We start from the raw sequence: 11,399 nt of genomic DNA on the forward strand, positions 1-11,399 counted from the left end.
TTGAACAACTTATGAAATATTACATATTATCTTCTATTTTATTACAACGTTTCGTACAAGAAGTTTGTGGCACAAGAACACATAACGTTTACAATAATACAGATTGATTTGGTTGTGTTAAAATCAACGTTATGTATAAAAAATTTTTTTGAGAAAAATTAAATTTTTTATTCTGGAAATCTATTTAGTTGCTTTGAAATGAGTTCAAAAATTATGTAATATGCATTTACATTAAATGATTATTTTCAAGAATTTTTTGAAAATTTTTGTTCAATAATCATCTATATAGATATCGTGAACTAAATAGCTATATTTATACACATGTAATATCATAAAACTCTCTGAGAACTTGATTAATATCATACAAAATTTTCAAACGTAGTAAAATTTTTTAAAAAGTTAGGTTGCTTCGACAATATAATCCTCGCTTGTACAAATTTTTATTTTGATAACAATATAAATATATATATATAATTAATTAATCACCCATATACGATGTTATAAATAATTATTTCTTAACAATCTATTACACTGATTTAAAATCAGTATGTACTGTACATTCTTCATTCACAGTTTCATGTTTTAGCTGCATCGAGAATTACAAAGTCTCGGGGTCAAAATAATATTAATTCCCTGGAACTTTTTTCTTGAAGTAAGAAATCTGCATTTTTCATCATTAACAAATTTAATGCACATATATTTTTCTATTTATCTGAGTATGCAGGTATTAAAACGAATACCGCCTTCAGTAACTGTCTTCTCGATTGAATTCCAATATACTGTCTGGCATCGACAAACTAATAGCAATTATTACGACCTGTAGTTGCCGTTAGTCAAACCAGTGGCATTTACTGTTGCATTGGTCGCCATTTCAGCGGCTTGCGCCACTGCAGCGGATACCGATTTCTCTACGAACTGCTGATAAACTGGTTTCATGACCTAGACAAAAAGTTAAATGAATTATTAGATATTGTTTTTCAACATCAGTAACAGCTGTAAGCCATTAATTAGATAAATTACTTCACGCTTGTGATTTTATTCATGCATTTTCGTGGTGAAAATGATATTTAAATAAATAGAAATTTTTGTTCTCCGGGAATTTAGTGAGCATGCCTAAACGTAGTAATGAAACATCTATGCCGGAAGATAAATTATAATTAGAAAATTAATTCATTACGTTAAATGCACGGTATAAATTTTAATAAAATAATAAAAAAATTGGGTCTAAAATAATTATAATTTACTTCACATAAAGTTAAAAGTGATAAAGACTATTAGAAACAACGCCGTAGCGTCATACCTTTTTTGAGCACTGATTCTCATACTGCTTGAAGTTGTTTGGGGATATAATAAATAAAAGTAATAAAAGATAACAAGTAGTATGAGAAAATAAATAGCAAGAAAATGTTAATGTATGAAGTAAAATAAAATGTGTGATAACTGTACCCCGAGAAGTAAACAAAAATAAATGGTGAATCGCGCTGATACATTACATATATTACAGAAATAAAATTACGTTTGTTCATAGATGCGATAAAAGTTTGTGATGATCAAAACTAATATCGGGAGTGTAAGAGTCATGATGGACATTGAAACGAAAAGTCGTCTGTGTGTAAAAAATAATTTAGAAGTTTGCCAGCCCTGTAGAGATAAAATGTGTCACACATTAGTAGGACTTCAAGAACAAATAAATCTATTAAATTGGGGTAAAGGATTAATGTTAATAAATTAATTGCAATAGATTAAGGGTATTTCAGTGCTTGACCCTGTTGTTAATTTAAAAAATAGCATTGTCTCCACTAGCTATTTTAAATTTTATTATAAGTTTTTGTTAAACTTACGTTTTCCCATACGAGTGTTGCTAAATCGTCAATCGACGTGCCTATTTCTCTGAATTCACCGCTATATCTGAAATTTTATAAACAAACAATGTAGTTAAACAATTGAATCAAAACGAATAAAACAATGATTTTCATACCTAACGTACGCCCACAAAACCAATGTCAGTAAAGCTACACCCATGATGGTGTTGCAAATGTATGAGAGAGTATATAGTCCAACCAGACCAAATATACCCGATAAAATATACGTGGTTACGGCTATTACGAAAAACACTGCGGGAGTTCGTCCAGCCTTAAATATATTTTTGCTTTCATTGTGCGATTTGAATTGTTGGAAAGCTTCATCAATGTCCTTCAATCAGAAAATATAAGTAGTAATTAAAGTTGAAGATCGATGTAATTGGATAATCGAAGAAATCTAACCTTTTGCAATTTGTCTAAATACTTTTGACTGAATTCATCGCCCCCCATTTTTCTTTTCTTTTGGAATTGATTCATTGCTTTGTCCAAACATCGTTCATGTTCTGATTCCAAGTGTGCAGTTGCTAAGAATGGCTTGGTACCTCCGCAAACGTTTTCCATCATTTGCATGTACAAGTCTTTAGACTCTGCCACTGCAGATAAATTATTGGCTTCTGCGGTAGCCTTCAGACAAAAACAGACAGTTCAGACAGTTTTTAAGATTATTTATTTCTATATATTAACTTAGCCAAAACTTACCACAAGCATACTCTTAGGTTCTGGTAACTCATCACCTTGATAAATTTGGATATAGCTTTTAAAATATTGAAGTAAAGACGAAGCTTTGACGGTTTGACCGTTGATCTTTTTTGTTACGAGCTTTTCTGGTGCTAACAACATAGGTATCAATTCTTTTAGTTGTTCTTTAAATTGGCTTTCAATCTCTGATAATCGACCGTCAAACTTTGGATTCGTAGCGATATTCAAGCCAGGATGTGGCATCAAAAAGCACGAAATGTCCGAGAAACAAGAACTGATATGTCTTCTTAAGCTTTGCAATTCTGGATGTTGCCTTGTCGAAACTTCAAGCCTCCTTTCCAAAATTTTGCGCCCTCCTTCCGCGCCATAGTCGGCCTCGTAGGGGTAACTCCAATCACGTACGAGGAACTGCAACCTAATAGTCACAAGGTTAATTTGAAAAAAAATATCTTCGAATCAACGAAAAAGCGAGATAGGGAAACTAACCTTTGGAAAGGCGTACTGCCCGATTTTTCCAGCGCCAACCTGCCGTACTCAGTGAAAAGTTGCAAATGTTGCAAATCGTCTTCCTGAATATTCTGAGAGAGATTATAAATTTGCACGGACGACAGCATGGTGCTGAGGGCAAATACAGTGGCGCAGTCTCGTACTGTCGACTGACTGTCGAATGCTCCCTGGGTGTCCATAAGTACAACCGCGACTTTTTCTCCGTTGGCGAGCGTAGCTGGAAACACTTTTGACCACATTAGGATACCGGTGGTGTCGCGCTCCGAGCCTCCTCGCCAAGAGAAACCTTTGAGTGGGTCGTCATCTCCACCCAACCAATTGTCAGACGTGTCATGATGGATGTACTGAAAAAATTGAGTAAACGTTCCATTATTTGTTCGATTGCAGAATTTGTATGAATTAACAAATGATAGAGCATTTTGCACATATAAACGATTACTCACTCTGCTTTCCATGTATCGTAGGAAAAAGTCAAGCAAGAAGCTCTTGCCTTTGCGGAAAGCTCCGGCAACGGAAACCACGACGACACTGCGATCCTTCACATCGTCTTGGGTGAGTATGCGAGCAAGGGCCTCTTCATCGAGCTCGAATGTGTGATCTGGTAGAGCTTGGACTATTTGAACGGGTACCCCCATGTCTGCTTCAGCTCGAGAGGAATTGTATGTTTCGGGGTCGATTTTTTCTACCCTATCTCGCATGTTTGGGGAATCTGGAATTAAATCATTTTTCATTTAGCTCACAATTCAAATAATTTTCGGGTTCATAATTTACGATATAACCGATTGAGATAATTGATCAGGAAAAAAATATGCAATGGAGGCTGCTTACTTAATTCAGGTACCAATTGTCTTATAATAGACAGTTATAATAGGCAGTCAACATAAAAAAATTCTCAAGTTGAAATATATTTTTTAATTGCGATAACGATCGTTGAAAAAACGTGATCGTCGTCAACAACAGAAATAATGACTTTAACCGCGTCATCGCGAATCGTTGCAGCTACTCAGCAATGTCATTGGTAGTCGATACATGAAATCTGATTTTTCCGTAAGCCGTACCTTTAAACAACGAAAAACAAACAAACCATGACATCACGAAAAAACGCCAATTCGATTTATGAAGAACCAAGTTGTAAATTATCATGATTACTCATCTATTTTTAATCCATCGATATTCCTTATACGAATAATGAAAATGAATCTGAGAATTTCGAGCACGCATACGAAACTTTTTCCATAAAATTATCGCGGTCTGACGTCAGACAATTTTTTCATTCTGCCTCTCTCTCTCTCTCTCTCTCTCTCTCTGTTTCGCGAGTAAGTAGCAACTGGAGATGCATCTAACAAGTAAAAACGCGCTCTCGAGAGAAGTTTTTTTCTCTTTCTTTTTGCTTTTCTCTACCGGCAAACGCGGCGCGGGCTGCGACCTTGACCGCACCGTGCAAAGCTGCGTGTTTCCATCCATATAGCTTCTATAAAGCTTGCACAAATTATGACTCCATAATGTATAGCTATATAGAGTGCGAAAGAGAGAGAGGAAGAGAGCAAGATGTGCGTGGAAAAGTCACGACCTTGGCCAAATGGCTATTTAGGTGTATATATATATCTGCAGGTTGCATATAGCAAGAGAGTAACTTTATACGTGATCGGGTTTTTTTATCAAGAGTAAAAGAGGGAAAATGATGATGATAACAGTCGAGCTTTTCAAGTCAGTTTAGCCTTTTTCACTTAAAATCGAGATGAGCATTGAAATTATAATTTTTTTTCCTCCGAATCTAGAACGCAATTTGTACCGAGTAATAAGCATCATTATTCATGCAAAAATTGCTCGTTCCCTCTCTCTCTCTCGCTCGCTCGCTCGAGTCGTGCAAAAGCAACAAAGTCATTGCGTCGTCATCTGTATTAGAAGCGCGTGCAAAAAAATAAAGTAAAGAAGCAAATAGGAACGAATGTACTCACCAGGCTGATCGTTATTAATATCCGTCATTTGTTCTTGCTTCGGGCGTATACGGTTTGCATGGTCCTCGAACGATGGCATCGGTGCTTTTGAAGCTACTACTAGCGGAGCAAAAGAAAAGCAAAAGGCAGAAAAAAAATTATCAGTGCTTGTTGACGTAGGTAGGAGTATATATACGTATAAAATTATTTGGCGCCAGAGAGAGAGAGAGAGAGAGAGAGAGAGAGAGAGAGAGATATTATGCCGGAAAAGCGGAGTGACTGTATAAAGAGGTGGTATTTGTGCAAAAAGGACGGAAATTAAAAGGAGCCTTTGATGGGGCAAAGAATATTTTTTAGCGTTTAGAAAAGCAGCGGCAGTCCATTGGTTCAACTACATGTACGATCTCGCAAAGAATACATAGAGAAAAGCTCGATGATGACGAGCCCCCGAGGACGTTTGAGCATGACCGTTGCCAGCGTCATCGATATTGAAAATCTAAGCCATCTCGTCGAGTTTAAAGGTAGTAGGGGTTAGTCGAAAAACGTCACACGAACAAATACAGCATGCTTCTGTACAAACATCATCCGCCAAGAAATTTGAGAAACGGCATACATTTTAGCACAGTCGCACTGGCACGTACACACACGCACACGGGCATATGACATTTACATTTCGTCGTGACGATCGGCCCATCCCTGCCTCCGGTGTGTTGTAAAATCGTCGGCGGCGGCAGTATCTTGGCTCTCTGTAAATCAGCGCCCGCACTGCGCGGCAAGACCTCGACTTGCCGAGGTCGCCGTATGGGTATCTCGTCGCCGGTGAGCAGTGGCCTTCCTCCAGCGGCGTCGTCGGTCGGCCGTTTGTGCAATATCAGCGTACGCTTGCGCTCGTTCATTTTTGCTATTTTGCCAATAATATACGCAGCACAGACGCACACGCGGCACGGAACAGGGAGACAGAAGAGAGAAAGAGAGATTTAAAGAGAGGATCGCGTTTTTCGCGAGAAATTGGTCGGAAATTGGCTGAGAAATGTCTGCGTGTATAAATTGCGCGAGCGCGAGACTGCCAGAAATAAACGGCTATTTAGCGGCGGCTGCTGCTGCGGTGTAGGTATTACGCGCGCACGGTGGAAAATTGCATTGAGACTATACTAGGCTCTGTGTGCCTGTAGGTGAGCTGCTGCTGCGTCGGTAGTCGTATTGCATACCGTACAACAGTTGTCGTTTCGATGGTAATTAAGAAATGTTAGGGAGCCGCGACGAGGCTCGACGACGCGTAAGAGACGGATGATGATGAATCGATCGCGCGCGCGACGCGCCCTTACGGCACAGAGCCTCGTTCGCCCCCTAATGATTCTCCGCGTGTACGATGTACACCACAGAGCAACCCGATGATGTATAGATATTTTTTTTTTCGAAAAAGAACAATTGCCAGTTACGTAAGCCGCTTTTGTGTGCTCTCGTTATCGAGTTTTAACGCATTCTCGGGGATTTACGACTTATCCGCGAAGGGCAATTATTGCAGCTCGATACATTTTTCAGCCATATATTTCTCGCACAACGCCGTGTGTATATTACACACGTGTGAGACCAATTTCCCAAGAAAATTTGTGTATTTATCGTATTATTTTCACTGACACACTGAAAACGTAATAACGGAGTACTGAGACACGCGCGCAAAAAGACAATGTCGACCGAGAATTCGACGATCGCAGATGCTCGAACACAACTAACTGCTGATGAGGCCAGAGAATCTGCACGGCAACGCGAGGAGAACACAGAGAGGCTAATACACCTAGAAATATCTCCCGCGAGCGATGCGCGACTCCGAGCTCGCTATATGCCTGTGTCTCTGTGTACGCGTGAGTATATATATTTGTACACATTTATATATCACGTATGCGTGTATGTGCCTATGTGCAATCTCATCGCGTGCAAAAAGTTGGCCGCCGGGAAAGAGAGAGAGAGAAAGAGAGAGAGAGAGAAGGAAAGGTGACGGGTCGCCTTCAGCGAGCTAGCGAGAGATCGTTTTTTAAATGAGCCTACAGGCTCGCGCTCGAGGTTGATATTTCGGAAGATTATGAATTATAATTAGTCTCCCACCCACACTTTTTTTCGTATCTCGCAAGATCTACGTTCTGCTGTTAAAAAAAACTACGCGACAAACTTTGCTTTACTTTTTGGCAAAAGATAAAAACTCGTACTCTAATTAATGACTCGCGCATACGGTGTCGTGTATATAGGACAAAGCTACTGCTAGAGCTACTGCGAGAGCTACTGCGAATGAAAAAAACAAAACTTTCTTGTGTCGTGCGAATATATAATATATGGGAAAAAAGAATAACAATGAACGTTGAACTTTTCATCGACCGACGCGTCAAGTTATTATTGTTATTTCTGCGGACAGCTCAGTGCGCGACGAGCCGAGGCAACAAGTTGGAAACAGCCGTGCATGCGCGCACGTGTGCACTTGCTGTCTTCCATCGGTCTACACGATATATCTAACGATCCAATTCGTGAACAGAAAATAATACCTATAGCTATACGTAGAGTATTTTTAATGAACTCAAAAGTAGGTTGTTGTTGTTACAATGGAGGAGTGATAGATTTATCTATTTTCATAACGACTTTTGCTGACCATTCAAGGTGGAGTAGTTTTCAACATTTTTTCCAAGTCAAGTACGACAAAATCACGGTGAATCGCATGTGCGATCGGTGCATTCTTTTTATTTTTTCTTCTCATAGAGTCACTGACACATACACGAGCTTATATTGATAAATATTTCAAGCGAGTATGTATATAACGCGGCTCGTAGGCATTTACAGTCATTCGCAGACATCGCGGGGCAAAATCGCACGCGCGCACCTATGAGTTATCAACACGTGTTTCTAAAGTAGTCCGAAATTATCATGCATAATGAATTGCGCCGAGATTATCGCCAGTCTCTCACGCTTAAAAGTAAAAAAAAAAAAAAGAAGAAAACGTAGAAGAAAGAGGTAAGCAGGTAAAATGCAAGGCGATCGGATATCGATAAAGATGTCGGACCTTGGAATCGATCGCTGACATTGGACGCGAACGCGATGATCGTTCTTTTTCTCTCTTTATATATAGTGCAAAAGTCCCGGCTTTGCTGCGCTGGAAATTTTTCTTAGTCAGTTTTTCTACGTATTTTTATGTCAAATTGCCCGATGAAATCTAATTTGCATGTTGCCAGGCCTAAAAACGTACTGCAATTTAAAGCAGGTTTTAAACAATTCAATTTGAAAATTTGACAGCAATTATTAATAGTTTTTCAAGGTAATTAAATTTTTCAGAATTTAGAAGGATTTTGTGAAAGAATTTTCAAATAAACGCTACGATAAAATCCAAATTTCACAATGTTAATTAAATTTTTCGTTGTCAAAGTTATGCAATCTACAAACTTTGAAGAAGTATTAAAAAAATACTTTTTTTTTTGGAGTTGTCAAACTAATTAAAAATAATTGTTGCCTATGATCAAAAATCATTAGATTTGACAAATCGACAAAACAATTTTTGGCACGTTCTTAGCTTTGAAATTTCACATACGACTAAAAAAAACAATTGATAAAAATTGTTCCAGCGCAGCGAAGCTGGGGCCTGGACTATTAACATCGTATTATTTTATGTGCATCGCAGCAGCAGCACACGTCGTGACTTTCGCGAGGTCGAGGCACTTTCTTTACAATGAAATCCCCACATGATATTTCTACGTACCCAATTGAATCTGAGTTTCTTTCGCATCGTTACGTTTAAATAATTGGGTCATTTTTATACGTGACACGTAGCAGTGCATTCAATTACAATGTTACATTATTACATACACACATACACATACACATGCGTACACATACATACAGCATGCACATCCGCATATGTATCCGCGATCACTTTTCATGCATGTCACGCTTATGCTTATAAAATCCAACGATATCCAGACACTCAAGATTTTTCGGTGTACAGTAATCGCAGACAATCGTGTATCTCCAAAAAATATCGAACAAACGCGTGTAAATCGTAATTTTGGCAGCCGAACACATACCTTTGTTGATATGGCTTTCGACTAGACAAGATGAGGCTTATCGCGCGAACGACGCTACACTGATTTTTTGTGTAACAACATTTTTTTTCACCGCGCAAATGATGGTTAGAGCGAGACAGAGAGAGAGAGAGAGATCAGTCGTCACATACTTCACTCGCGAACACGAAGAAGGGGATATACGCGTTTGCAATTCGACACAATTATGTATTACCTTGCACAATCGAGCGTCGTGTCAAACACACACGCAGACACTTTTTGTCCAAATGCAGAAGCACAGCACAGTGACAAAGACAACAATAACAATCAACGGGCGACGACGAACGCGATTTATTATACCATATGCTTGACAGCTTAGAAAATCGTCTCTTTAATTCCAACGGATCCAGAATGAATAACAGACGATGTCGTGTCGTCGGTGTATACTGAGCGCTAGCAGCCAGCTACCGAATGTCTGGCGCAAAAATATAAAGAGACGACCGAGACGACGACAACGAGAGTCAGCGAACCTAACCTTACTCTATGCCAACGACGAAACAGATGATGTCAATGTCCCTCTAATTCGCGAATCTTTGATCGAGCTCGTTGATTTGCCGAATCGTTTTGACGTGGTCATAGTGGTATCGATGTATAGCAAACTAGGCACGACTCACGTGCCTTTTTTTTCTTTGAATAAAATAACAAAGACAAAGAAAAGGTATACGTGCGACTGCGTATGTATGTTTGAGCCTCGCAGCAATGTTTTCGATATGTTTTTTCACACGTTCTTACGAAGCACGAGACAGAAAGCAAAATCAGCTAGACGAGGAATCGAGGCACTCGTAGACGCAAAGTCAACTTAAACAATAAAAGACAATTCTGTATACCAACCTTTATGGAAATGTGGAAAAAATCTTGCGAAGATCGGCCGTAGCTTTGTTTACTATATATGCTATGTCTCTGCACTACTTACGACGTGTCTCACAGTCGCACATACACTGTATATCGACTATATATGTTTGATTGAATGCAATGAACAAAACGACACTCTTTCAATAGAACAATTGCAGATTCGGAAGAACAATAATAAACACGCGCTGGCTCCGGAGGAAAAAGTTTATAGGAGCAGGTGGCAAAGATGCACAACTAAAACACTTATGCTACTACGACGACAACGACGACGACGACAACGACGACGAGAGGATGATGTAAGAGAAATCAAGTAATATGTACGAGACGTCGTCGTGAGCTCCTGTATGTATGTTATGTAGTCACGGGCGTGCGAATCTACTACTACTATTCATTGGGCTGAGATTTATGCTTGTGTGTATGTAGTCGTCATACGGCTCAAGGCGCTGCCCCCGACTAATGACTCTGCAAACGCTTTATATTTAATAAACAAAGACGGCCTACGTATGCGTGCGTGTGTAAGACGTGTGTATGTTTCGTGTGCGTTTACACGAGGGAAAAAACTCACCCACATCGGTCAATATGTTGTTGCTCGAACCGCCACTCTATAATCTTCCGTGTGAGAAGCTGACGTATTTTTGTCGTAAACTCGCACACCCACACACATCCATACGGGCTTATACTTGAAGCGTATTATGATGTGTCTATTAGTGTATGTGCAATGCGTATTGGCAGTAGCGGTGGTGGTGGTAAGTGGTGTGTTTACGTCGACTCAGTTCCGCGACGGCCAGTATTAAAGGTAGCCCGTCGCGCGTCGGCCATATTGGATTCTGCGCGAGCAACGCCGTATCCGCGACTGGACGCGCGCAGCCCTATATAGATATATCGCCCTGTGCGATCGAGCTTTATACAAGAAAATCGCGTGGTGCAGTTTCATTGTTCGCGCGCGCCGCACTCGGGCGTTGCGCAGCCGAATAATCAATATTTCATACGTCACTCGTGGTGGTGGTGGTGCAGCGCGAGATTCGTAAATCCAAGTCGGCCCTTTGTTTTTCTTTTTTCCTGCGGATACATAGTCATTTTAATAACGTTCGTTGGCAATTCGTTTGCAATTTGACGAAAAAGTGAAGTACAAAAGCGCGTTCGGTAGTGAAAAAAGTAAAATCGAGAAGTTTGAAATTTTTCAATACGTAACGGCCAAGAATCGATCGTCGGTTCAAATTGCAACTGCAGAAATTCTTGCACCGACGCGTCGTACGTATACTACTTTTTCTTTGTTCTTAATTGTGATTTCGTGAAAACATGTAAAAATGTAACGTTTTCGTGGTAGCCGGGCGACCGTTGCATTTTTGAAAATCGAACTTCGAACGATATATAGAGCCCTAACCCCCTGATGATTCAGTTGATCCCGTGAATTTCCTCGAGCAACATATCAGTAGCCGACTATT

General features: G+C 39.7%; 1 protein-coding gene across 20 annotated transcripts; it reads right to left on the reverse strand.

Annotated features, from left to right (window-relative positions):
- Nucleotides 1–14: 14 nt before the first annotated feature.
- Nucleotides 15–10,717, reverse strand: LOC106653881 (atlastin). Of its 20 annotated transcripts, none has more exons than XR_001339419.2 (11): nt 6,644–6,743; nt 5,676–5,906; nt 5,027–5,125; nt 3,512–3,777; nt 3,048–3,412; nt 2,562–2,976; nt 2,265–2,486; nt 1,979–2,193; nt 1,842–1,908; nt 1,301–1,641; nt 848–939 (listed from the first exon to the last, which is right to left on the reverse strand). XR_001339419.2 is itself a non-coding variant. In XM_023458578.1 (11 exons), the coding sequence occupies exons 3-11, from the start codon at nt 5,103–5,105 to the stop codon at nt 933–935; spliced, it is 1,761 nt and encodes a 586-aa protein (XP_023314346.1). In that variant the 5' UTR covers nt 5,106–5,122; nt 9,934–10,425; nt 10,520–10,717; the 3' UTR covers nt 849–932. The 20 variants fall into 20 exon arrangements, 19 of the variants coding, with proteins under 19 accessions (XP_014228985.1, XP_023314346.1, XP_023314326.1 ...); XM_023458578.1 differs by lacking the exons at nt 5,676–5,906; nt 6,644–6,743 and adding exons at nt 9,934–10,425; nt 10,520–10,717 and having other exon boundaries at nt 849–939; nt 1,517–1,641; nt 5,027–5,122; XM_023458558.1 differs by lacking the exons at nt 5,676–5,906; nt 6,644–6,743 and adding exons at nt 9,934–10,425; nt 10,520–10,717 and having other exon boundaries at nt 849–939; nt 1,517–1,641.
- Nucleotides 10,718–11,399: the final 682 nt, after the last annotated feature.

Source organism: Trichogramma pretiosum, unplaced genomic scaffold (assembly GCF_000599845.2).
Source record: "Trichogramma pretiosum strain Unisexual culture from Peru unplaced genomic scaffold, Tpre_2.0 scaffold103, whole genome shotgun sequence".
Classification (NCBI taxonomy): domain Eukaryota; kingdom Metazoa; phylum Arthropoda; class Insecta; order Hymenoptera; family Trichogrammatidae; genus Trichogramma; species Trichogramma pretiosum.

Bases quoted from the DNA above. Each gene is read 5' to 3' on its own strand.
- LOC106653881 (XM_014373497.2), bottom strand. From the start codon at position 5,901: ATGAACGAGCGCAAGCGTACGCTGATATTGCACAAACGGCCGACCGAC. The intron at 5,126-5,675 runs GTAAATGTCATA...TTGCTCCGCTAG, and splicing joins GCCGATCGTCACGACGAAAT to TAGTAGCTTCAAAAGCACCG. The intron at 2,487-2,561 runs GTAAGTTTTGGC...TTTTGTCTGAAG, and splicing joins AACCTAAGAGTATGCTTGTG to GCTACCGCAGAAGCCAATAA.